This window comes from Odontesthes bonariensis, chromosome 5 (genome assembly GCF_027942865.1).
Source record: "Odontesthes bonariensis isolate fOdoBon6 chromosome 5, fOdoBon6.hap1, whole genome shotgun sequence".
NCBI lineage: Eukaryota > Metazoa > Chordata > Actinopteri > Atheriniformes > Atherinopsidae > Odontesthes > Odontesthes bonariensis.
Window position 1 is genome coordinate 26,050,338 of NC_134510.1, and position 24,703 is coordinate 26,075,040.

Genomic DNA, 24,703 nt, shown 5'->3' on the forward strand with positions numbered 1-24,703 from the left:
AGCAGGCTCGGCCTGTGGTTTTCTGTTACTAACAAGCATCCAGCAGCAGGATTACTGCCCTGCCTGAAGCAACAACAAATTTTTTAGTGTTAACCAATCCTTGTTTTATTTATTTATTTTATTCTAATCCAGGTGTCCCATTGCTTCTGTCACATGGAAAACGATCAGTCGAATCTAATATGATGGGAAATTTAACACCTTGTTAACTATACTGCTTTTTTGTCACATTCTAACTGTTTCAGCATCACTAAGACAAAAAACAAACAAAAAAAATGTCACGTATACTCGCTTAAAAGAGAGAATAAGGCGAATAAAACCAAATACAGATTTTAAATTACTGCTCACTTTCGGTTGACCTTCGTACATATGACGTCATCGTGCCTTGTCATTTCCCAGAATCCTGTTCGCGAGGCAGAAGGACGACATTCTCTCTATTTGTAAGGACATAACGACCGGCGTCCCAAGGTTAGCTGTCGGTAAAAATGTATTTTTCTCTGTTATAGTCTGTACGTGTTTCCTTTTCTATGTCTCTTGTGTTTTAAGCTACAAAACTTCAATGACTACCAGTTGTTTTTAGAGCGTTAGTTATCAAATCCAGACGGATTCACTCGCTAGCGTCGAGCTAACAGCTAGTGTGAGCTAAGGGTTTCATCAAGCTATGCTAACACTTGATTTGGAGTAATGTGGTTTTAGCACAGATCTGAGAGTTGTTTCTGTCATAACACTCATCTGTATTTAACATCTAGCCTTACAAGGTTTATCCAAGCATGCTCTGAAAAACTCAACCTAGACTGGCATTAGCCTAACTGTTTAGTAAAAGACTAACATGAAATTAAAGAGGCTTGTTTTGTTTATTAGTTAATCAACCACCCTGGTTAATTATTTGTCTGGTTGTTTAGGAGTTAATTAATTGGGATAGTTAACTGTCAAAGGTGGTCCCACGGTGAAATCGATCAGTTTCAATATATTTGACTTGACATTGAGACTAGAATAGAATAGGTCTTTATTGTGATTGTCACATGTCCAAGGAAATTAAAAATGCTCTCCATTCAGTGCGTCTGCATAAGAATGTGAAATGAAAAACAAACTTAGAATAAATAGAAACACAAAACACCATTTGCAGCATACATAATAAAACACAAAAAGTATGAGTACACCCTCATTGCATGAAAACAATCTGCAGACATGCATACTTTCTGTCACATTCAGATTCCATATTGCACATTATTATTATATTTTTTTGTGGCATTGAGGGTGGTCCTTGTGTTAATTGAGCTGTACCTGCCTGAAGGCAACAGTTCAAACAGAGTAACCAGGATGTTGGGTGTTCTTTATAATTTTCTAGGATTTTTTTGAGACAACGGGAAATGTGTAGTTCTTCCAGTGTGGGACGAAGGGAACCGACCATCTTTTGGGCGGTCTTTATGACCCCATGTGCTCTCTTTGCTAACTGCAAACTACCTGTGTAACTTTCACTTGTTAGACGGTATCTTGAGGATTATCTTTTATGTATGTGTACCTGTTTTAGCTCTAAAATACTTAAGACCGTGCCTTTTTGTTGCAGCATTCTTCAGGCGTCTGACTGAAACAAACAGAAATGGCTGAGACTATTGATGAGAAGATCAAAAACTACAGGACGGCTCCCTTTGACGCCCGATTCCCCAACACAAACCAGACCCGCAACTGTTTTCAGAACTACCTGGGTGAGAACAGCCATCAGTATATCTAGATGACACACTGAAGAAAGAAGCCATCTGTTTCAGTATCATAAGACAAGCCCTATGAATGATATATCTGTAATGCATTGGTGTCTCCACACTTTTCACTAGTACTCTACTGTATCTTAGCTCTTGCGTATGTTTCAATTCACATTTTGGCACTTGTACAGTTTTCAGTGTCTTTAAAATGCTCAAACATTTGTATCATCTTGTTGAAACAACCCTATATACAAATTTGATATTTGTTTTTCCACCTCTTTAAGAAGTGTATGTCCATGGGCAATGAGTCTTTAAAAAAAAATAATGGACCTAAATGACCTAGCAGGTGACTTTTTACCTCAAGCTTTAACGGCTCCTTAAAAACAATCCAAACTTTGAGTTTTTCTCATGCCGTTTGTCATTAAATGTTAAATCTTTGTCTTTCTAAGTTTGAATATTGTGTTGAATTAACCTAGATTCTTTTTATATTTTCCTTCAGACTTCCACAGGTGCAGCAAGGCCCTGTCATCCAAAGGCCAGGATCCAACTCCCTGTGAGTGGTACCAGAGGGTTTACAAGAGCCTCTGCCTCAGCAGCTGGGTATGTGTATGATTATAGTTCTGATACCAGGCCATTCATCCTGTATGCTCGTGGGGTTTCCTTGGAAGTTGATCTGTTAAAAACAGTAAATGATATCAGATTTTGCTTTGGTTTGCCTCTACAACTTATGTTGCTCTGCTTTTTTTTTTTTTTTAATTGATTTGCCATTTAATTCTGAAGTTTGAGGTCTATTGAAACGTACCATTTGTAGACAAAGCTGTAAGTCCTTTATCTGTTTTATGTGTTGCTGTTTCATCTAATATTTATTAAGCTTAAAAGCCTTCTGCTGCTGCATTGAAAGCTGAAAAAAGTTGGGAACCCCGCTTTTGTTTTGAGTTTATACTCACTATCCGTGACATATAGCACGTCTGAGACTATTTTGTGTGTCACGTTATTCCCAAAGCAAGAAATTAACTTGCATATTCTGATTGTCTTTTTCTGCTGATACTTGTCTCGTAGATCTAAACCTCAGTTTACTTTGTCCTGCAGGTGGCTAAATGGGACGAGCAGATAGAAAATGGAAGTTTTGCTGGAAAGATCTGAAATCGCCAACCTTTACCAGTCAGGGTGTTGGGTTGCGTGCACCTTTACCCCTGTGCTGTGCCTGAAAACATCTTCAAATCAGCTATCCCAACTGTCATTACTATAGTCACTGTTACATACTTAAACCATAAACACGCACAACTGCTACCGTGTTGACGTCTAAAGTTTGTTTCCTGTCTCTATTGTAAACTTCCCTTTGACATTGTTGAATTAATAAATCCACTGCAGGTGAATTAAAAAGGTGTTTATTATGAAGTTTAAGTAGTTTTTGTGTTTGGTGACACTTGTCACTGAACCAGGCACAGTTAACCTCTTAAATCATTTAATTACATACAGCAAACCTGGGCAGCTTTTCCTGAAATTACCAATGTTAGTGAGTTACTGCTCCTGTTGAGGACAGATATGATGAAAATGACTCTGTGTCAGTGGTCGACACTCTTTCCTGTGTTTTAAATTAGTACAACATCGTGATGATGATTTAATCTTATTGAGCAACTGACAATCCAATGATGGCGTTGTCTCAGACTGTTTTATCGCATGTAACACAATAAAACTCCGGTCAACATTTTAAAATTGATATTCTAATAAAGATATCCTCTAGACCTTAAAATTCTAATGGATTTCTTTGCAATCATTACAGCTGTACTGTTTTTATAACATAACCTTCTGACTGATTAAGTCATTACAGTCATGTTGTAGAAATACTTGGAAGTTTTCAATGTAACGTCACCTGCTGCCACAATGGATTTATCTGTCATACCCCTAAGCTGATTTGTAATAGTTTAATGGCAAAATATGTATCTGTAGTTTTAATCCTCTCTCAAGAACCCTGTCCAGTCTGTCACCTCCATAAACTAACCTGTTTTACCAACTCGCTTGAGTGACGAGACCAGCCGCTGGTTTAGATGTAATTCCACCTTGTAACCACGATGTGGCGCCACTGGGTAAGTCGAGGAAAACGGCAATTTATAAAAAAAAAAAAAAAAACAATGAACGGAAGTGGTACTGAGAGTTGGAACAAGGTTGAGGAGAAAGATCAAGCTTTGGTGGAATAAAGTACTTTAAATACAGAATATTGCACGTTAAGCCATGTAGGGATGCAAATGAACTTGCACAGAAAAACTTTGGTGCTTACGAGTGGAGAACGAAGAAAAGTTGACCTGTTTGCAACACTGTAAACACTATCCCCAGTGCAATGGGGTCCAAATATGAAGAATATCAGACCTGATATCCATCATCTCAAGACCTGAAGTTGCAACAACACAGAGAACTCCAAAGATTCCATGAGAGTGTGCTAGTACTCTTTGACCCTCTGTTTTGCTCTTATTTTGTATCTCAATGTTATACTGTTTGAAATATTAGATTCAGCAGTCATTCAACACGGTCTGACAGCTTCATATAGGTTCACAAGAGTATCACAACAACTTTATGCAGTGATATCGTTCTGCATTTGCAGGTCTCATGAATAAAATCAAAGGTAAAGGTGAGAGACAGCTCCAGTAATGCTTCATCACCGGCTCTACTCATCTTCCACTGGTAGCAGCTGATTCCTGGCATGCCTGGATGGGTTGTTGTCCCTTCTCTAGGTTCCTGACAGCAAAACACAACATATTTTGACAAAAGACCAGATATTTTTTATTTTTTATTTCAAAGACATTTCAGAACAACAGAAGGTTGACATAAGGACGAAAGCAAAAAAGGACCCAACAGTGATATGAATAGCATCTGCGTGCGTATATAACTGACTTACCTTCCTTGCTGATCCACCAGGGCCTCCGCAGCCAATCGGGAGCCACAGCCCAAGGCCGTGGGACAGACAGATCAATAAAAATCATGTTAGGAAGGTAACTCAAACAGATAAGTACGTAAAACAAGGAGTTTTCTAATAACAATCAGAAGGAGATGAAGCCATTAACATTTGTGATTGTAAATCAAGTTAAATAGATGAATGTATAAATATGTGTGAGTCATACGGAGAACAAATCAGTGCATATTGGCTCCCACACTTTTTGGAACTGATCAATTTCATTGTTGATGAAAGCAGTTCATTTCTCCATTGTTTCGGTTTCTATAAAGAAGTCTCTTTTTTTGGAGGTTTTGGAGTCTGGAAAAAGGAAGGCTGGAGCTCACTGAGTCTGATGCAGTTTAATAGTGAAAACAGACCAAAGTTTGGACTCAACTCTGATGAGCAGACTCAGTAGTGTCAAAACGTTACTCTGTTTGTACTATCAAACTGCATCTCAGACACAGCTTTAATCTTTTGTCGGTAAGATGCATTTCTTATGGTGTGTGTGTGAAATGTGTGTTGAAATCAGTCCACGAGTTACTATCGAATCCCATGTATAAGCCAATTTCACCACTTCACAGCATTCACACATTTTGTTGTTGAGCTAATGGAGGTTTGTTTGGGGGTTTGGTGGGTGCGGTGCAGCTTTTTTATTTCTCCTGCCAGTGTGGATGTTTTAATATTGATTTGTTTTAGATTGAACTCTTGCGTTATAAATGTTTCAGACTGGAGATACTAGAATGAAATGTGAACAGTTGTATACTTGTGACTTAAACCTTTAAAGGTTATAGAGTCTGAATGATAAATCATGTGTTAGAGTTTTGTAATGACGTTATTTTTCCACATGTTGACCCTTTTTTCTTTAATCCTGGAGTAGGTCTGCATTGTTCCATAGTGGGTGTTTTTAAAGGTTGTGTGTGCTGATTGCTTGATTTTGTGGACTTTCCATCGAGTTGGAGTAATGGTTACGTTCCTGAAAAGTAAAAAGAAGTGATTAGGTTGAAATACCCGCTTTGTTGCATTGTTGTTGTTTGATGTCCAGCCAGGAAAGTTCTATTTTTGTTGCGGTGTATCCATTTTGCTACGAAAAGTTAACTGATAAAATGTGTTTTGTACAATGATGCCATTTGTTTTGGTTGTGCAGTGTAAACAAATTGTTTTTTTTCCGTGCTTTGCAGCTCATTCCCTCTGAAATATTGATTTGTGATCTAAACAAAACTGAATGAACTCATCAGGCCCTGCACTGTTCCTGATATACTCTCATAGTCCTGGTGACCGTGTTTTTGGACAGATACGGTGAGGAAGCATCGCATGACAAAAATATTTTAAGAAGACCGTCACTGTGTGTAGGCTGCTGAAACATTTACCTGTCTGTGTCGATGGTGAATTATAAACACAAGGTGGCACTATTGCACAGTATTGAGTTCAGCAAAAACCCAAAGTGTATTCTGCAGTGTGTCAGAACAATGGAGGGATTTTCAATAGGTCCTGAGTTTGCAATTTAAAACACAAACACTTACTGCTACCCTCGGGTCTCCAGGAAGGATTCCTCCGAATAAGGAGACAATCGACATAGTTTTAATTCTCAGTTTGAATATAATAAAAAGGATTCCTCTAGAAATCCTACCAATAGGCTCGACCAATAGTAGTTTTATAAACCAATAAGACAACCATAAAATCCATTCAGCAACTTGACAGATGGTCAATGAAGACTTTAAAATCAATGTAATGTGTGTACCTTTTCTGGTTTTTGTTAACATTCATGCTGCCGAGCTTTGACGCAGCTGCAATTGAGAAATATTCCCCTTGGGGAGACCAAAAGCAGAACATAACTAACTCTGCTGGTGATAAATAAAAAGCATGCAGAAATGTTAACCTCGTAATTACATTCAAAGAGCTTCAATTAAAAACTGTCAGCAGTACATGCTCAGAATTAGCAAAGGAAGGAACAGGCAGGAAGGAACAAACAGTTTTCTGTTTTACTGAGAAGTTCAATTTCACGTTAAAAATGAGGCAAGAAATGTCTGCTGTAAGTCTGCAGGAAATGAATGTAAGTAGCGTCATTTCTTTTGAAATGACGTGCAACAGAATGAGCACAACTTTTATCACTTCCTTTAGTCTCTCTCTCTCTTCCTGTGTTGCTAAGTTTGCTCTTTGCAGATATCTTACCATTCAATTGTTTTCACTCTAGACGGATCAATAAAGGAGATGCTGCAACATTAGTTTCTCTGGCAACAATCAGCAGAGTCCAGTTGGGACAGAATGGTGTAGTTTCAGGAATGAGTAGTCATTTTATAAGCTCTTAAGTGCTGAAAACATCAAACCTGAACACCAGCATTTGGCTGTCGTTGTTACTTCCTTTTTTTGTGTGTGTGGGAGTTTTTTTTTTTCTGTCTTTTATTTAATGACAAACTAACTAATTTCTCCAAAAGTCTTGAAAAAATTACTCATGTAAAATCTGACGTTCTTGCCTCCCAAGAGCGTGATATTGATATTTCTATTCTGGTTACTCTTCATGACCTTTTTCCTGTCTAATTCTGGTCACAAAGTGTAATACCAGAATTTACTGAGCCACAGATGAGCTCATTAGGAGTTACCTGAATGTACTATTAAATCTCTCTCTTATAAAATCTTTTTAATAACTTTTTAAAATACATTCTATGTGCGCAGTTTTGATATCCGATCACATCTTCATTTAGTTTGCAATACAGGATGGCAAGCAGGTAATAGGGTCTCTGTGTAACATTTATGTAGATGTAGAATTTGAGCATCTAAAGCGGTTATTATCATTAAATACTTTTTAAACACCTGTAGTTTTCACGACTGCAGACTTCATCACAGCTTAGCGCAAGTGTGGTCACATCCTCGTTGCAGCGTCACTGCCCTTTCTCCCACCATCATTCCTTAAATCTCATAATGTTCTCCAAAGAGACAAAAGTCCTTAGAAAAAGACCCCATAGTAGCTCTCATAGTCTTTTTCTAAGTACTTTTAGTCTGCTCCAAACTGAGCTTTTCACGAAGGTAGACTTGAAGAGATGGGAGCTAAAGTGTTTTAGACAGAAAGGGGTTCTGCAACAGTTTCTAGCATTTGAGAAAAACAGTATATTTCTTTTTATTTTGAAGTCCATAAACCTATTTTAGCAAACCTCCCAAATTAAGCATGACCCTGTCAATGATTCTTAAACACCTCAGGGTGCTTACAATTCACCACTTGCTGCTGTTACCAATAAGCACACCACTTTCCGTTCCTCCATTGCTCTCTGTAGTGGTTAAATCTGCCATTTTAAACTTCTCCTCACCACATCCTCTGCTTAGTTACCTTTTTTGATTTGCTGTCCTGTGTTGTTGTTTTTACTTTTGCCTTTCTGAGACCGACAGCTTTTATGAGTTTGTTCTTTTAATTTGCTGGCCTTCCTGAACTCTTGAATCAGGAATAGCTTAGAGCTCGGCCCGCTGTCATGCATCTATCCATCAAGCCTGTCACTGGTCCACCAACACAACTTCCGCTCAGTTGTTAACTGTCAGATCCTTCTCTGGAGCCACCTTATGTGAAATCCTCCAGAGGGAAATGTGACAATAGCGGACATATTTTTTCACCACCGCTACCCTACATGTTTCAATGTAAGCATTCTTGCTTTGTGTATTAGATACAGCCTCTGCAAATAAAGTTGTCCCTCTCACCACTTCAAATCCTGTCCTGAACTGAATTAAACTGAGTGATACTTGGAAATTTAGCAGAGACAGAGACATGATTGAAATCTCTAGATATCGATATGAAAGTGTTGTGTTTGGAGCTTGGCAACAGCAGAGTTGATAAAGTCACATTTAGGATCAGCAGGTAATACAAGTGAAGCTTCTCTGTGGACACCATGGACAGAATCTCACAGTTAACAGTTTAACATCTGGGGTTCAGAGCCAATCCTTCTCAGTGATATGTTCAGGATTAAACTTTTAACAGCCACTGCAGCATCGCCTCCTTTAGGGCCACCTTGTACCTTTGCAGAGGTATCAGTCTGTCGTGGCGTAGCCTGCAGTCTGTGCAATCTTCCCAAAAGTTTAGACCAAATATGCTTTGGAAATTATGCTGTGCATTGATCAAATGCTGATTGGTTGAAAGTTACCTCGAGTCAGCTAACGCTGGGACAACAGCCCATTTCATGACAAAGAAGGCAAAGCAAGGCACTAGTGAAAGGAATCAGCAATCAGCTGGACAGGGCAAACTTAATTATTCAACAGTTAAATTAACTTCACCACAAAGCAGACCTTTATCCACTTTAAAATCAGTCTTTTCTAAAGTAGAGCAAAGTGAAAGAACCAACATCAGTACCAAAATGACCAAGAGCAGCCCATACATCAGATACTTTTGATGCTGTTCTGGGAACAAAATGCTTTAATATGTAGATGCATGTTCACTAACCCTAACCCTCTTCAACTTGTCTGGATATCGGGTCTTATTGCAGGCAGTGTTGGGCTTTAGAAAGCTCAATCAGCTGTTCTCAAATTCAAACGTCTCTCCTGCTGGTGTAGGAACATGACAGACTGGACCAAGTCCATGAGATTTATTTAATCATATTATATTTATTTTTTAAAATCAGTGTTTTCACAGAAAGAAAAACTCATTAGAAAATCTCAAGAAGATAGAGACACAAAGTGAGATACTGCCACAGGCTGGCACTAGTGTGGTGTCACTCTGGAACAGTCGCACTAGAATTAAATGAACTCATCAATGACCTGTGTTCACATTTTGGTGTAGCAAACTGTAGTTTTCTTAGGGCTACATGTTGGATTAGAAGACAGATTAATCTGTTTGAGTATGTATATCAAACTCTTAGGCCTAACAGTTATTCCCCAGAAATGTCCAACAAACTGGAAAGCAGCCACCGTTGATAATAACGGTGAAAATTAAATTATGATATAAATCCCTTCAGGCCCACTAAGTGCCTTTTTTTCCTGGAAAATTTGCAAAATTCCCGAATGAGATTTAGGTGGCTATGAAGATTATAATAAATGAAGAATTAGTGGGGCACCCCGTTTGTTTACCACCCACTGAGCCGGTCTCATGATTTCTGCATGACCAGGCTTTGCATCTGACCTCTGGGCACACTGCCTTTGTTCTCGCACCCCTGGTAGGCGGCGGTCGGGCCAGCAGCATTTGCACAGAGGCTCCTTTCACCGGCAACATTTATTCATTCATCTGTGCTACGTACACTCGCGCCAGCACGTACCCATATTTCTCACAGCTGAGCGGAAACTCATCTGCGCTGCTGCTCCAGATATTACCACACCAGTGTGATTGAGTGACTCTCAACTGGCTGGGAAATATCACTCGCTGAGACGCTCTCATCTGAATATGAGTAAGAGGCATCAACGTGCTGGTGAGCGTGTACAACTTTCTATAAAAAATACCCAGATAAGAAGGACGTAACTTCTGTCAGAACGAACAGATCCGGACAAGATTGTTTTACTGGATAAGGCTGAAACATTACATCACGGTAAAGAAACTTTTATTTCAGTCATTTGATTAATGTTTCCGGTCTTTGTAAAAACAATAGTATGTTAATTCAAGGGTCCACAATATAATCTGAAATGTTGTAGTGATGTTATTAAAGTTGAAACAGTCTAATCTGCCCCAAAAGTAAATTCCTCTGTCTGCACAGCATCACCTGCTGCACCACCGCACTATGCCGGTCAGCTCATGATTTTCTCTGCAGCCCATTGAGATGATACTTTTTTCTAATGATTTTGCTATTGTTATTTTATTCTTATAGAAAAAGTGAAGCAAAGAAATCTAGTTTAAAGTGTTGAAATACGTCACTTTTCATAATTTCATCATTTTGGAGAGCAGAAGAGGAGGGGGAACAAGGAAGGGAGGGGTTTTCTATAAATTTGGGCTTGGTTTTGACTGACTGATGTTGGCTTGTGCTGAAAACCATATGTGCTGTCTTTTGCCACAGAGAGCTCTAAACATCTGAGTCCATTCGGTTAGTCAATTTTAGTGGTGGTAATAGTTTCCTTTTTTAAACCTAAAATATGATCTTAACCTCCGGGAAATGTTTTGCTGTTTGAAAATGCTTTGAAAATTTGTAGTAATGAATGGTATCTGCATGGTCCTTGTGTTTACTGATTTTCAGATACTCCTGCTCACTGTTTGCACAGAAGTGTGTTCCTAAGACTTTACAGACAAGGCTGACAAGCTTCAGTTTGACTTCAATTGTCTTCTTCTAAGCAGCAAGGATCAAGATGCAGCCGTTGGAGGACAACAAGGTAAATGCTTTAGCAAAGACTATTCCTGTCAGTTTGATTCTGATCAATTTGAAACCTATTTCCACTTCTCAACACTCGGCCACTTTGGTTTTACTGAAGTAAGTGCCGTTCAAAGAAGAGTTCAAAGAACTGTGAAACATATCTCATATATCTAGTTTTTGTATTCTGTATTTTTCCACTCTGGTAAGGGCAGGAGCTCCGGATGGGAGCTAAGCACTTCAGGACATGACTAAGAGAGTAAGATTGGGAGACAGGGCCGTTGGGTGGCAAGTTTGAACTTGTATGTTTTTTAGTTTCCTCCTTTTATTGCATGTTTCATTGAGAGATGGGATGGGGGAAGAGACACTGGGCAAAAAGGACGCATGGACTGACAGTTATAAAAGCAGACGATTGCTGCATGCTCATAGTGATAATATGCAAAACAAGACAGCCTGCATTATAGTTCAGAGTAAACTGTATATTTGAATACAAATGCATGAAATGAACTGTTTGCCTACTCTGTGTGACCATGCACCTTCGCAAACATTTGCTGTGGTTTGTCTTTTGTAAGAAGTCACTAGCAGTTACCTCATTTGCTTGGCTGTTACTTAAGATTCTTACTGCATCTGACACATGGAAATTAACTGAAAGATTACATGAATGTGGAAGTTAATGGTGAACAAAATCAGGCCCAGTGTAACTGCATGTGTTTCTAAATAATTGAATAATTTTACTACTTAGTTCTTCAGTGGGAGATGAGAGATACAACCACTAAAAGATGGAGCCAGAACATCATGTTTCCCCTTAACAAAGGCTTAATCATCCAAGCAGCATTGCCTGTGTGCCAGATTTGAGATACTGTCACTTGTGCTTCACATCACTGAAACACCATAGAACTCAATTTGTTTTAGGCCGGTTTATTCCTCTGAGAAACACAGTGTAGCGTTATAATCAGTTGTGACTGTTTTGAAGTATTCACCGTCATTATCCAGCATCATTATTTCAAATAATTCATAACTTCCTCCTGCTTGCTGTTTCATTCTGAGCAACATGGTGCCTTAACAATAGCTAATAGGAATCATATATTAGCAGCACAGACCTTATCCACTGACAGCCTGTTACTGTACCATTGCTGTTGTTCGTAGTGAAGACCACTGGGTTCTCTGATGGAATAGAAAGGAACAGACAGTTTGTTTCAAGGGAGTCTCTGGGCTGCACTTTTGTTCCTAATTCCATTAGAAACAAACAGCCTCAAAGACTTTCATGATATTTGAGCAATGATTTACTTTATCTGTGCAGATAATGATATCATGGTGACATCAGGTACTGTGAGGCAGAACAGAGCTCATTGTGCTTGTTCTGATAGGGTTTGTTCTTGAATTTTTTTACTTGAGCGTGATTGAAAGAAACTGTACAAAACAGTTCGTATATTGAGTGATATTGATGCACTTCGTGTCGAATCAGCAGCTGTATAAAAATGCAATGATTAAACAGGATGATTACAACATAATTCCTTTGATTAAATAGTCTACCTCCACATGAACAATTGACTCTGCCCATTGTTCTCTAGTTCTTTGAGATATAACTTGTGAATGTTAAAGACATGCTGTTATTAGTCAAGTCAAACTGAAACTTGTATGTGGGATTTCCATTTTTGGCAAGTTGCCACCACATAGCATGTCTGCGGCCCCAACTTCATTAAAATCAGTGTCAGTTCTGCTTGGCTGGAGAATTAAAATTTCACTCCCCAGAAAACCCTGCCGTGTTACTGATTATTGTCTAGTGTATTAGCTTGTTATTATGAGCTAAACCCATTTTAATTCTTAAACCAGTAGGAGAAAACATTCACAATAGGTCTTATTTTCTCAGGGTGTCTTTAGCCACTTATCTGAAAAATACCTCAGAGCAACAAACCATGTAGCTTTTGCAGTGTGGCAACACCTGCTTCCAAAGCAGCGCTACAAGCCTGAAAACAACGAGTGAGAGCAGTTGTAGAAAGGCTCATTGTGTGTACTTACCAGTGTCACTGTGAACAACCAGAGCTTTGTGTTGCCAGGAACAGACCACAGCCATCATTCAAACTAAGGGAGTGATTGTGCATGAACTACACCTTCTTATTGCATTATTATGCCATAACGCCGTCTTTTTTCTGTCATCAGCCCAAGAAGAAGGTGACCCCTTACCTCCTCTACTGCGTTGCAACAGCAGTCATCGGCTCACTACAGTTTGGCTACAACACTGGTGTCATCAATGCACCCGAGCAGGTGTGTGTGTGTGATTAATCTGTTATGTGTGTACATCTGGATGACTCATGGACATTAAAAGTTTCCATGTTTTACAGCAGCAGCTTTAGCATTAAAAGGAGGGGGAATAGCTCCCACATCAATGATAGACACACGCTTCTCATTTTCTGATATCAATGACAGTCAAAGACACTTATGTAAATAGTATGTGCATTTTTGTGTTGTTAGTGTCTGTTAAGTTATGGTGCCAGACGTGATGTGCCAGCTCCCATTAGTCAGCACAACATGGTGTTACGGTGTGTTACAGCAATGCTGAAATCTCTACTGCCCTCATGTGGAGGTGTTTAAAACTTCCCCTGAAGAATCTCTGAAACCTTGTCGTCTTTTATATTTTCTTTAAAGTAACCACCTCTAACTATATCTTTCTCTTTTCATTTTTATTTTTATTTGCTAGAAACTACGGGATTTTTTCCAGAATGTGTCCATGGAGCGATACGGGGAGCCTTTTACCCCAGGAGCAAACACCATGGTGTGGAGCTTTGCTGTGGCCATCTTTAGTGTAGGAGGCATGGCCGGGTCCTTCTCTGTTGGAACTATGGTCAACACATTTGGCAGGTGAGAACATAGGGAGTAACAACGGTGGTTCTATGATAAGTATAAACTGTGATGAAAGGATCCTCAGATGGGAGGATTTGCAACTTTTCAGTGTCAGATATGTTTCATATGTTTGGTTTGGACTGACATTTAGAAAAAACACATGATTCCTGTTTGTCACATTGGAGTGTGGGCAAACGTTGATGGTGTCAGATTTATCAAACCTGTAGTTTTTTGCTGCCTTGAGTTACTGAAGTACATTATTCCGACATGCTTTCACTGGGATCGCAATTTTACTCTCGCTAACTTTGTTCCTCTTGTGTTTCTTTTTGTCTCTCATCACCAGGCGAAAGTCCATGATGCTTGCTAATATCCTGGCTGTAGTGGGCGGTAGTCTGATGGGACTGTCGTCTCTGAGTCATTCTTTTGAGTTGGTCATCATCGGCAGATTGATCATCGGTGTGTTCTGCGGTATGTGCACAGGTCTGACACCCATGTATGTGGGCGAGATCTCCCCCACTGCTGTCCGAGGAGCCTTCGGCACACTGCACCAGCTGGGTGTTGTTATTGGCATCCTTGTGGCACAGGTACACAGATTTGTTTTTGTCTGTTTTTTTCCCGTGAACCATACTTCACACACCAAACTTTTTTTGCTAGTTTTCCCTGATCAGGATAGTTTTGGATTCAGTTTTTTTTAATTCTTGTAAATCTGTTTAGCTGGAGACAATAAGAATAAACAACATTATGGGACTTTTCCACCAAAGACATTCAAACTTAATCTTTCTATCTTATCGAGTTTGCAAGAGAAGTTGAAAATCATTATTTATTCAGATTTTACATGTAACAGAGATGAATTGACTGATATAAGTCTGTTTCGTGCATCTCATTTGTTGTTGTCCTGCGTTTAGATCTTCGGTCTGGAGTCTCTGCTGGGCTCAGATTATCTGTGGCCTCTGCTCCTCGCCCTCACTATCCTGCCTGCTATTCTGCAGACCATCATGCTGCCTTTCTGCCCTGAAAGCCCCCGCTACCTTCTCATTGTCCTCAACCAGGAGGAGGAGGCCAGAAAAGGTCCATTTTAAGACAGCGTGCACACTTCCAACACAACATCAGATTTTTTAACTAAACTGAATTTAGAATGACTAATGTATTTTTAATGAGGTCCTTTAACTTATAAAAATGGTACAGTGTCATTGGATGTTCCAGGATCCTCTGAGCCACTCTTTACATTATATTTACACGATTATCCACTCAGCTTGTCTGTATTCATCCTCGCCTTCTTCTTCTTGCAGCACTGGAGCGCCTGCGTGGCGTTGAAGACGTGAGCGATGATATTCAGGAGATGAAGGAGGAAGGGATAAAGATGGCCTTGGAAAAGAAAGTGACCGTCCTCGAACTCTTCCGCTCCCCAAACTATCGTCAGCCGATCATTATCGCTATCATCCTGCAGCTTTCTCAGCAGCTGTCTGGCATTAACGCTGTGAGTAAACATTGTATCCCAATTAGTCCAAATGGATCAAGAGAGTAATCTTTAAACTTTAAGAGGAACACTTACTTCACTGATAGAAATGATTTCTGACAAGCGCATGAAATGAGACGCTTCATGGCTCCAGGCAATGTAAGATTGAGTGCAATACCCCCAAGAGACATAGAGAAGCAAAGGGCATTTAATAGATATTTTGTTAATAAGGTCATGTAACCAGGTTGACGAAATTCATTAGCAGTTCCTGTGTTGGACATGACAGTCAAAGCAAAGCACTTGCAGCCTGCAGCCAGAGGCTGCTACATCAGTTAAGCTTCAACAAGCATGTTAACCTTCATGACTGATGTCACTTACCAGCAAACTGCTAACGTTATGCAGTTTCAATAACTGTCTCCTGTTAAACTACTCCAAAAGCTAAATATTTTCCTTTAAACAATGGACCAAGTACCATTATGTAATAGGAAATTAAATCGGAGAGAATAATCACTCTGGTCCTGACTCTCTCTCCAGAGCCGTGGAGCATTTTATTCTTCACTCTCACGACTAATGAGCCTTATTTTCAGCAGCAAGCAGAGAAAAGGGTTGAATAAACCCATTGTGTGACCAGCTCCAGAACATAATGGAGCATTAAGTCTTTACAGAAATGAGATTAAGTCAGAAGCCAATGTAAACCAGAAATGAAGAAAAAAAAACAAGAGTTGGGCTGTTGGACTTAAACAAGTCTTTTAAAGTTTGTGAAACTTTGAGAATTTTCTGTATTTTTGTATGAATGTGACCAAAACATCATCAGATTTCACATAATTGTAAGAAACATTGCTAAAAAGAAACACATCCAAAAACTGAAAACTAAAATACTGTATTTCATTCACAAAAGAACATCATCCATTATATACAATATTACATCTGTGTAGGTGGCAAAAGTATGTGAACCTTTCAATATCTGGTGTGACTCCCCATTGTGCACAAAATAACGGCAGCTAAATTCTTTGAGGTCTGACTTGTGATGTAAACCTCACATTGCCCCCATTTGTTCCATATTTGCATGATTTGATAAGTTGCATTTGATAAAAGTGTCAGATAATTGTGTCAGATAAATGTGTATGCTTATGGTAATTTTCCTCACCAGATGTTCTGACACTTTCCTTAAGAATTTTCAAGTATGGTTTAATTGTATTTATCTGTCAGTTATGGTAATTTGTGCTGACCAAGATGCAGCAGAAACGGCCCAAACCATCATATTACCACCACCATGTTTTACAAATGGGAAAAGGTGTCTGTGCTGGAATGTTGTGTCGTTCTTTTTATAGACAAAATCCTCCTATTTTGACGTAATTTGTCCACAAACAAATTTCCAATAACTTTGTGTTTCAATGCATCTTTTAATGACAACTTATTGACTTAAACATCTGTTCACATATATGTTCTGCTCACACATGTCCAGCATTGATTCATTTTTCACACATAGATAAATAACCGAGTTCAATATTTTTTTAGGTTCTCTTTATCGAAATTTAGTAATAGTGTGATATTTTCTATCACATTTATGCAGACATATTACGATTCCAATGAATTCATAAACTGTGAGTTTGACATGTTACTCTTGGTGTAAATCAACAGCTGTTTTTCTAAATAATATACATCAACATAAGCTATTAGAATCAGTTAGTTCTGATTTTAAATCTTGCCAATCTGCCCCTTTGTGCGATTGTGTTGTTTTAAATGCCGAACATTTTTTATCAGCTGAAATCAGCAACAATAAAATAATTTAATTTGGCTTCCATTTCAGGTCTTTTACTACTCCACTGGCATATTTAAAACTGCCGGCGTAACTCAACCCATCTACGCCACCATAGGAGCTGGAGTCGTCAACACTGTGTTCACCGTCGTCTCTGTAAGTGTCTGCATGGAAGATATTTGAATCCAGTGCCTGTCTTCTGTTTGTTGATTGTTAATGAAGGATTTTTACTCTCTGGACACCAGCTGTTCCTGGTAGAGCGGGCAGGACGAAGGACGTTGCACCTCATTGGACTGGCTGGAATGGCCGTCAGTGCCCTCCTCATGACCATCTCCCTGTCTTTAGTGGTGAGTGGACATTTCTGTGTTCGTGAGCTTGGTGTTGCAAAATTCGATCTTCATCTGAATCTCTCTGAATTTTTTCTCCGAGCAGAAGATCAACGAGTCTCTAAGTTATCTGGCAATTGTGGCTGTGTTCGGCTTTGTTGCCAGTTTTGAGATGGGTCCCGGGCCCATCCCCTGGTTCATCGTGGCTGAGCTCTTTTCTCAGGGGCCTCGACCTGCTGCCATGGCTGTTGCTGGTTGCTCCAACTGGACTGCTAACTTCCTGGTGGGGCTGGGATTCCCTAAACTGGAGGTATTTCTTATCCCCACAGTAATATTATGTCAACGTTATACGACTTGCAGTTTTTCTCACAACAAAATGATCTTTCGCCCTCTCTCAGGAGCTTTGTGGCCCTTACGTTTTCCTCATCTTCATGATCCTTCTCATCCTGTTCTTCATCTTCACCTACCTGCGAGTCCCCGAGACAAAAGGGCGGACCTTTGACGACATTGCACAGGGATTCGCTGCCAAACCCACCCACTCACCTGTGCCCAATGCGGTGGTCGCCGGGCTGCCAGAGAATAAAGAACCTGCACCTTTGTCTCCCACAGAAAAGGTTCCCATGGTTGATCTTCCCTCAGAGAGACAATGAATATCCACAGAGAAGAGAGGGAAAATAGACAAACACGTTCAGTTGTACGAGTAATATAACATAACTTACAAATAATGGAGAACAGCAGGAAGAAGCTATCGATGTGTACTAATACAGAGAAAAGGTTGTAGTGTGTTTACATGAAAATTCAAGCATGCCTTTTTAAAAATGAAAGAGTTTTTGAAGATTCCCTTGTTAGAATTACTTTAATAATTGACTGAATTCCCTGTAATTATTGCGAAACTTAATCCTACTACCAGTGCTTAATGTTTAGGGATATTCTCACTGCTGGCTCCATCTATTGAGCCACATAAGAGGATCAACATATATTCAAGTTTTCAGCTGCCCTCAGTGTCAGCAGGTTGCAGGCTTTAAGGGTTTTTTGTATTGAGGTCAAACTTGAAAAGCCGGTTTTGGAGCCTGGTAGTTTGACCCAAAAAGAGGTTGACTTGCTATCCAGTGGGCCTGTGTAAAATGCCTCTCAGCCAGGGGGAGGGAACCATTTAGTCTTAAATTGTCAGAAAAAAACTAGAGGGGGTGCTGCAGCGGTCCCTCTCCCCTTCAGGAAAATTTAAAAAAGCACTGATTTTAGACAGAGAATAAATATTTTTAAGCACATCAAAGACAAAGACGTCTTCTCAACCTGTCACACAGCATCTCCCGACAACAGAAGATGTCTGTATTTATTTGTTGTTTGAATTCAGCCGTGTTTGTGCTGACGAAGAAGCAGAGAGAGGACAGTTCTGCAAAGTGCGTGCATTAAATATACCGTTAGTGGGAGGATAAGAGAGATGTCGCCTGGCACTGCCAAGTCTGAACAAAGCCCCTTTAAAGGCTTTCTCCTATTTTAAAAACACAAGCTTAAGCTTTACCACTTCAGTTTCAGGATTTTCACTGCAGAGAACAACTTGAATGACAGAAAAAAAGCTTGTCTTAATGCAGTTATTTACAGCATGCAGGAAGAGATTCAAAAACTCAGGTGGGTAAATGTGTAAATGTTTGTGTTTTCTAATTATTGCCAAGAAAGCACATATCTATCACCATACTTGAAATTCTTTCAGCATCTCTAACTGTGGGAACAGAAACTACTCGAAAGTGTCTTACAATCTATGTTTTCAAGTGTTTGCCAGTACGAAATTAAATGTTCTCATTTGAGGCTTGTATAGAAACATGTTCATGTCTGCTGATAACTGAATGCACATCTCACTCAAAGCAAGATATTAGCCACATGAGATAGAGGTGTTAGATAATAACAGTAATTGAATTTTATTTATTTCAGTGGTTAACGCACAACAAAAATGTATTTGTTTCTAAATGTCTGAAATTATATGTATATATTGCAGAATCCCGAGTTACTGCATAGTGATCAGCTGTTGTGGCACATTTTAATGGGCTTGGAAATGTTGTGTCAATGTTTGTACTCTTGCATCTTCTTCTGGATGCGTACTCGCTTGATAAGGAAGCACTTTTCTCCTATGAGCTTAGCAGTTTGCACTTTGGCAGTCTGACTACTTTCTAACGATTGCTTATATTGTGTGTGTGGCCCTCTTATCATGTAAATACACTGGAGGTGTGTGTCTTTACGTTGCTGTAAATTCTGTTTTTTCTTTTTCTTTTTTGGCACTCTGCATTCTCGCTATGGTGATTGCAATGAAGTTGCATTGTAATTCTCCCTTTTCAGATGTATATATTAGTCTTTTAAAGTTGTTTTGTGTAAATAAACAGAAATAATAACTCAGTCAGATGAGAGTTGACCTTTACTGAAAGTTTTCACGCTTTAAGGGAAATCGTGAGTGTGATTAGGACTTTTTTATTCTGCCCATAATCTCGTTTGATGAAGCTGTTAGCTGTCATGAATGTTTAATGCATCTGCTGCTCTGTAAAAGTATAAGAGGTTTGTGTTGTATGTGCCCTGTGGTTACGCCCATTTCCTCCTCTGCAGTGTGGCAAAACCTCAGTTAGCTGTGCAATAATAGATCTAACTGCCACTCTAACACACTAAAACGAAACCACATGTTCAAAACTGCTTTTGAGTTGAGTTTTCCTGCTGCTACGAAGCAGTTGGTTTTAAAAAAATAAATTCATGGTTGTGTTTTTTAAGGTTACACTACTTCAATATATACTATATGGGTCTTGTAAGTGGATCCTTTTGGTACTTTACAGTTGGGGAAATTGAAACCTGTGGACCAACTACATTACCGACCTTACCCCTCACAGAAAACAAAGAAATATTCGTATTTTAGAGGCTGAAGTGACTGCATTTCTGTTACCTTTACTATTTAAGGATTAACTCTGGTTTTAACTTCAAATTAAATTGGGGGCAGCCCTGGCTCTGGAGACTGAGTAGCTGCCCTCCAACTAGAAGGTCAGTAGTTTGATCCCCGGCATTTCCACATATCGAGAAACCCTGAACAAGACACTGCTTTGCCCCTAATTGTCAGGGTTGGGTGGATTGAGGGTGAAGGGGAAGGTAGGACACGGATGCGGACTTCAAAGCAAAACAGGGTTTATTAAGCAAAAACTAAAAACTGAAGGCGCGGCTAAAGCTGGATTCAGAAAACCTAAACTGTGAAAAAATAAAGACTAAACATGGCATGGATAAATAAATTACTTGAAAAACGACGTGGAACGTGGAACTAAGGGGAATCAACACGGGTAGGTCAGGTAGGAATGGCAACATGACAAACAAAGATCTGGCAAGCTGCAGGGGCGACTGGAAACTAAATAAGGAGTGAGAGTGATTGGAGAGTGAGTGCAGCTGAGGGAAAAAACACAGGTGAAGTGAGTGAAACTAATGAACTGAGTGCAGGGAAACTGAGGCATGGCTAAAGAAAAACTAAACATGGACTGAAAATCAAAACCTGGACCTAAAACATGAATACAAAAACGCAACTAAAACATGAAACTAAAAATGTGAGTCCCATGGCGTGACACTAATATGCTCATCAATATGTTATTGTGGAGAAGAAAAGGCTGTATATTGTATGTACAGCACATTTATATATTATATGAAATACAAGTCATTTTATTAGATGAAGCTAAATCGCAAAATACAAAAGAATGTTTTGCATTTTCATATATTTTAAAATCCATCCATCCATTTTCTGTACCGCTGAATCCGTCGGTCGGGTCGCGGGGGGCTGGAGCCTATCCCAGTGGTCAATGGGCGAGAGGCGGGGTACACCCTGGACAGGCCGCCAGTCCATCACAGATATTTTAAAATCAATTTTGCAAATTTTTCATTATAATTCAAATAAATGAAAACATTTATTTTCTGAATTTAAATTTCCATATTTTTTTCTGGAATTTTGACAAATATTGATTTGTATGTATGTTAATTCGGATCCTTTTTCTCCTCCTTATTCTCCCACACATATCTGCAACTCCTCTAATTTTCTTATTCATTTTGTTATTTGAAATGTTGCCCAAGATGCATCCTCAATTGTTTTTACACAATGGGCATTTATTCTGGAAGTAGAAATAGCAAAAAATAAAAAAAAAAGGTGCAAAGTGCAGTTCAAAAGCAATAGATCAAAGAATATGGAAAAATGATTGATTACTTTTAATTTATCTTTGTATTTCAACTCATTCATTTTTTTACGCATTTCTTTATGCGCATCTATTTTCTTATTACTCTTGTTGCTTTCTTATCACAGATTCTCTTTATTTGACTTCACAGGACACAACTTCAGGATGAACAAAAGAGAAGCTACACTACATTTCCTCGGTACCTCTGCCCTTCAGTACTCACAGCCTTGGGTAAAGGGCCCCTGGCTGGCTGGGAATGGGGCCATCTAACTATGTCAAACAAACGAAACACATCTCGCCGTAAGAGGGTACAGCGGTCTTATTGATAGCCGTGAACTGGAGCATGAAAACCCATCAACACTCTGCAGTACTGCAGGCTGTCCAGTGAGTGGCGTGCACAGACCAGAAGGGGTTTCCAGTTCTCTGTGTGTGAATGTGTGAGTGCTTGCTGTAAGTGCATGTCTACATACTGTCTGGAGAGCTGTCCTGAGAGGCAAAGAGTGTGGCTGAGAGACGGAGGGGGGAGGTAAAGGAGGGGGTTGTTAGGAAGAGGGAAGCCACATGAAAGATGGAGAACATCCAAAAATGAATTATATTCATTTTCTATGAAGGTAGAAATGAGTGTCAAGACAAACAGGAAGAAAGAAGTTTGCCAGTTTCACATGCCACAGCTTAGAAGAATGCAAGTTAGCACAGCGTCCAGACATGTGAGGGATGCCACAATCTGTAAGGCGTTGTTAAAAGAGCACTGGAATGGATGCTGTTAGACATGTCTAGACAGTTGTTTTAAGGACCAGACAAACTTGTATTAATTGTTCCACCGCCTTCTGTCTCCTGCCACTCTTCCCTGCTTTCACTCTCTGTCTTTGTCTGTTAAAAAAACTCTTCCTCTCATGCGTTCTGATGTCTTCGTCTCCTCCTGTCTCTGTGACAACAGTGTTTTGTTCACCTCCTTGCTTGGCAGCGTACTTATTGTAAGTGCTGCTCTGTAAATATTTTTTCTCCTTCCCTCATCCATTCATTCACCCCCCCTCCCCAATCGCCTCTTCCTCCCTCTTTCTCTCAGAGAAAGGGAGCAAACAGACTCCTCCCCCTCCCACCCCCCACCTCTCGCTCTGTCACACACTCATACTCCATCTCCCTCTTTCTCTCTCTTTCATGCTCTGTCCTTCCTCTCTGTCTGTCAGTGTCATTCTGTGGTGGAGATGTGGAGTGTCTTTCTGTCTCTCTGTCTGTTTTTCCAGCCTAATTCAGCTGAGGAAGGTAAGAACCAAACTTTTGCTTGAAAATGTTCACGGTAAAGCTGTGACTTAATGTGTGTTTATGGTTATAGCGTGATGGAGAGTTTGGAGCATGGCGGCTCTCATCCTGTACCTATAGTGAGCCCACGAGTAAAGAATGCTTCTGCAATAGTCCGCTGTCTACGTGGAAATCTATGAATTAATGTTACTTCAGAAATGTGTGAAACTGTTGCGTGCAAGGCCACAAACAGCACAACCCCAGAGCTCCACCTGCAGCTTCGGAGCCCCTGAATCATTACCACCTTTCCCCCTTGTTACACAGCCCTTTGTGTGTTTAAGTTCTGTGTGTCTCATCGCATCTGTGTCCGTTAATATGCATGCAGACACTTTAAAGTTGCAAAAGATCGGATCAGACTTTGTTGGCATGGAAGTGCCAGGTGCATGCCGGGTCCTCTCAAGCTCCTGCAACAAAAGAATATGGAAATAAGGCTTTGGACAAATGAATAATAAGTTGCATAACCCGAATTCTCCTTGCCTTTGGGCCCGGTGACCCCCCTGCCCCCTGTTACTCATGATCTCATGGATGTGACAGTCATAGACCTCTACCCCCTTCAGGACTGTTGTAACTGCCTTCTTTTTTTCTTCAACATCCTCAACGGATGCTTTTCCACCTCGATGATGTTAACTCTAACTGCTGTTCTTGTCAACTGGAAACATTATGTGTCATAAAACGTGCAGAAGGAACTGTGTGTGTGTGTTGCGTGTGTGAGAAAGACACAGACTGACAGATTTGAAAATGATGGATAGATGAGTGAGACTTCATCCATGAAGTGATATGTCAGAACAGAGTGGGATGACAAGAGAAAGCTGTGATGATTTGGTGACTCAAACTGCATTTCATAGAGTGTAAATATGTGTGCCTATATGAGTATGTGTACAGTATGGAGTAATAAGTGTCTATACATAGCTTTACATCTTGTCCCAAACACCAGAGAGAGTGTGTCAGCAGTCGGCACGCAATTACTTTCAAAGGACATAGCTGAATGCTGGAAAGAGCTGCACCTGTTCGCACTCATCTCTCTTTGGCTTTACTGCGAGGTGTGTGTCAGTGCGTGTCAGTAATAGTACATAACAGGGTTAACGTATAAGTTAGTCTCACGCCACAGATTTGTCCTGTGTTTGTAACAGATGGCTTGGACTTACATGAGACAGAATGACAGAGGAGAGGCTGCGCAGTATTACTGGCCCACTGACTCTGTATAGTTGAAACAGTGCTCTGCTTAATACAGTATTAACCTAATAGCATGGACGTCTTCATAAATCCATATTAACTGAAACATCAGGTTATGTCATAAAGGGAGGATCTGGCCTCATCATTGGCTTTGATTTAAGTCAGTAAATTCTGAATTGACAGGCAGTTTATGTCCAGTGTCACCAAAAAAACAAAAAAAGAAGCAATTTTGTTCACTTGTCAAAAATGTTGAGGTGTCATAATCCATGGCTGTAAAATATGAGATGGTGATGGATCCCTAGGCTGTTTTCTGTCAGACGATTTTCACAGGGGATATCACGAGGCATGACTATAAAAATGTGTAAAAAAGTAGTTTTTTTTTGTAACGTGTATTTTACACGGACATTAATATGAGTGCGAAAGCGCAGCAGAAAAGAAATTTGAAAAATGCACAGACTGAAAAAAGTGCAGGACCAGTTTATAACTATAGCGATCTCGTGATTGAAGGTGTTCTGGGAGTCACAGAGGGCCTTCTGCCATCCTTGTAAGTGTTTGTGGCCAAAAAACAACAACATGGAATGTGATATGCTGATGCATCACAAGCTGTATCCGTGTGGGGCACTGAATGATAAAAAGTAGTAATCGTACAATTTTTGAGCCTCTGTTATGAAACTGCAGAACTTTGGCTGTGGACTTTTTCATGTCCGTAGGTCACAGGATCAGTTATATGTCTACTGTCTGGCTTTATGTCGTTATTAGTGCACTGCAGTTTATATGAGCCATATTTGACTTAAAGGGCTTTA

General features: G+C 39.8%; 3 protein-coding genes across 5 annotated transcripts in view; all 3 read left to right on the forward strand.

Annotated features, from left to right (window-relative positions):
- Positions 1 to 377: 377 nt before the first annotated feature.
- On the forward strand, positions 378 to 3,450 carry cox6b2 (cytochrome c oxidase subunit 6B2). Its single transcript, XM_075465736.1, has 4 exons — positions 378 to 465; positions 1,565 to 1,703; positions 2,197 to 2,297; positions 2,787 to 3,450. The coding sequence occupies exons 2-4, from the start codon at positions 1,598 to 1,600 to the stop codon at positions 2,838 to 2,840; spliced, it is 261 nt and encodes an 86-aa protein (XP_075321851.1). The 5' UTR covers positions 378 to 465; positions 1,565 to 1,597; the 3' UTR covers positions 2,841 to 3,450.
- A 6,458-nt stretch (positions 3,451 to 9,908) lies between these two features.
- slc2a3b (solute carrier family 2 member 3b) lies at positions 9,909 to 19,638 on the forward strand. The gene is made up of 11 exons (XM_075465737.1): positions 9,909 to 10,118; positions 10,758 to 10,890; positions 13,029 to 13,133; positions 13,567 to 13,727; positions 14,053 to 14,293; positions 14,615 to 14,777; positions 14,999 to 15,186; positions 16,976 to 17,080; positions 17,170 to 17,271; positions 17,357 to 17,560; positions 17,649 to 19,638. Exons 2-11 carry the CDS (start codon positions 10,867 to 10,869, stop codon positions 17,898 to 17,900), a joined length of 1,545 nt encoding a protein of 514 aa, XP_075321852.1. The 5' UTR covers positions 9,909 to 10,118; positions 10,758 to 10,866; the 3' UTR covers positions 17,901 to 19,638.
- A 2,969-nt stretch (positions 19,639 to 22,607) lies between these two features.
- ephb6 (eph receptor B6) overlaps positions 22,608 to 24,703 on the forward strand; it is a 47,851-nt gene continuing 45,755 nt past the window's right edge. For all 3 annotated transcript variants that reach the window (XR_012769817.1, XM_075465738.1, XM_075465739.1), the window contains exon 1: positions 22,608 to 22,691. Coding sequence is in view for 2 of the 3 variants with exons in the window: in XM_075465738.1 (XP_075321853.1) it covers positions 22,634 to 22,691 (58 nt within the window). In the remaining variant the exon portion in view is untranslated. The remainder of the gene's footprint in view (positions 22,692 to 24,703) is intronic.

What these genes read in the sequence shown, in the direction of transcription:
- cox6b2 (XM_075465736.1), top strand. Translation starts at nt 1,598, where the DNA reads ATGGCTGAGACTATTGATGAGAAGATCAAAAACTACAGGACGGCTCCC. An exon ending in CTGTTTTCAGAACTACCTGG is followed by an intron (nt 1,704 to 2,196) that starts GTGAGAACAGCC and finishes ATTTTCCTTCAG; the next exon opens with ACTTCCACAGGTGCAGCAAG. An exon ending in GCCTCTGCCTCAGCAGCTGG is followed by an intron (nt 2,298 to 2,786) that starts GTATGTGTATGA and finishes TTTGTCCTGCAG; the next exon opens with GTGGCTAAATGGGACGAGCA.
- slc2a3b (XM_075465737.1), top strand. Translation starts at nt 10,867, where the DNA reads ATGCAGCCGTTGGAGGACAACAAG. An exon ending in AGCCGTTGGAGGACAACAAG is followed by an intron (nt 10,891 to 13,028) that starts GTAAATGCTTTA and finishes TTCTGTCATCAG; the next exon opens with CCCAAGAAGAAGGTGACCCC. An exon ending in TTGGCATCCTTGTGGCACAG is followed by an intron (nt 14,294 to 14,614) that starts GTACACAGATTT and finishes TCCTGCGTTTAG; the next exon opens with ATCTTCGGTCTGGAGTCTCT.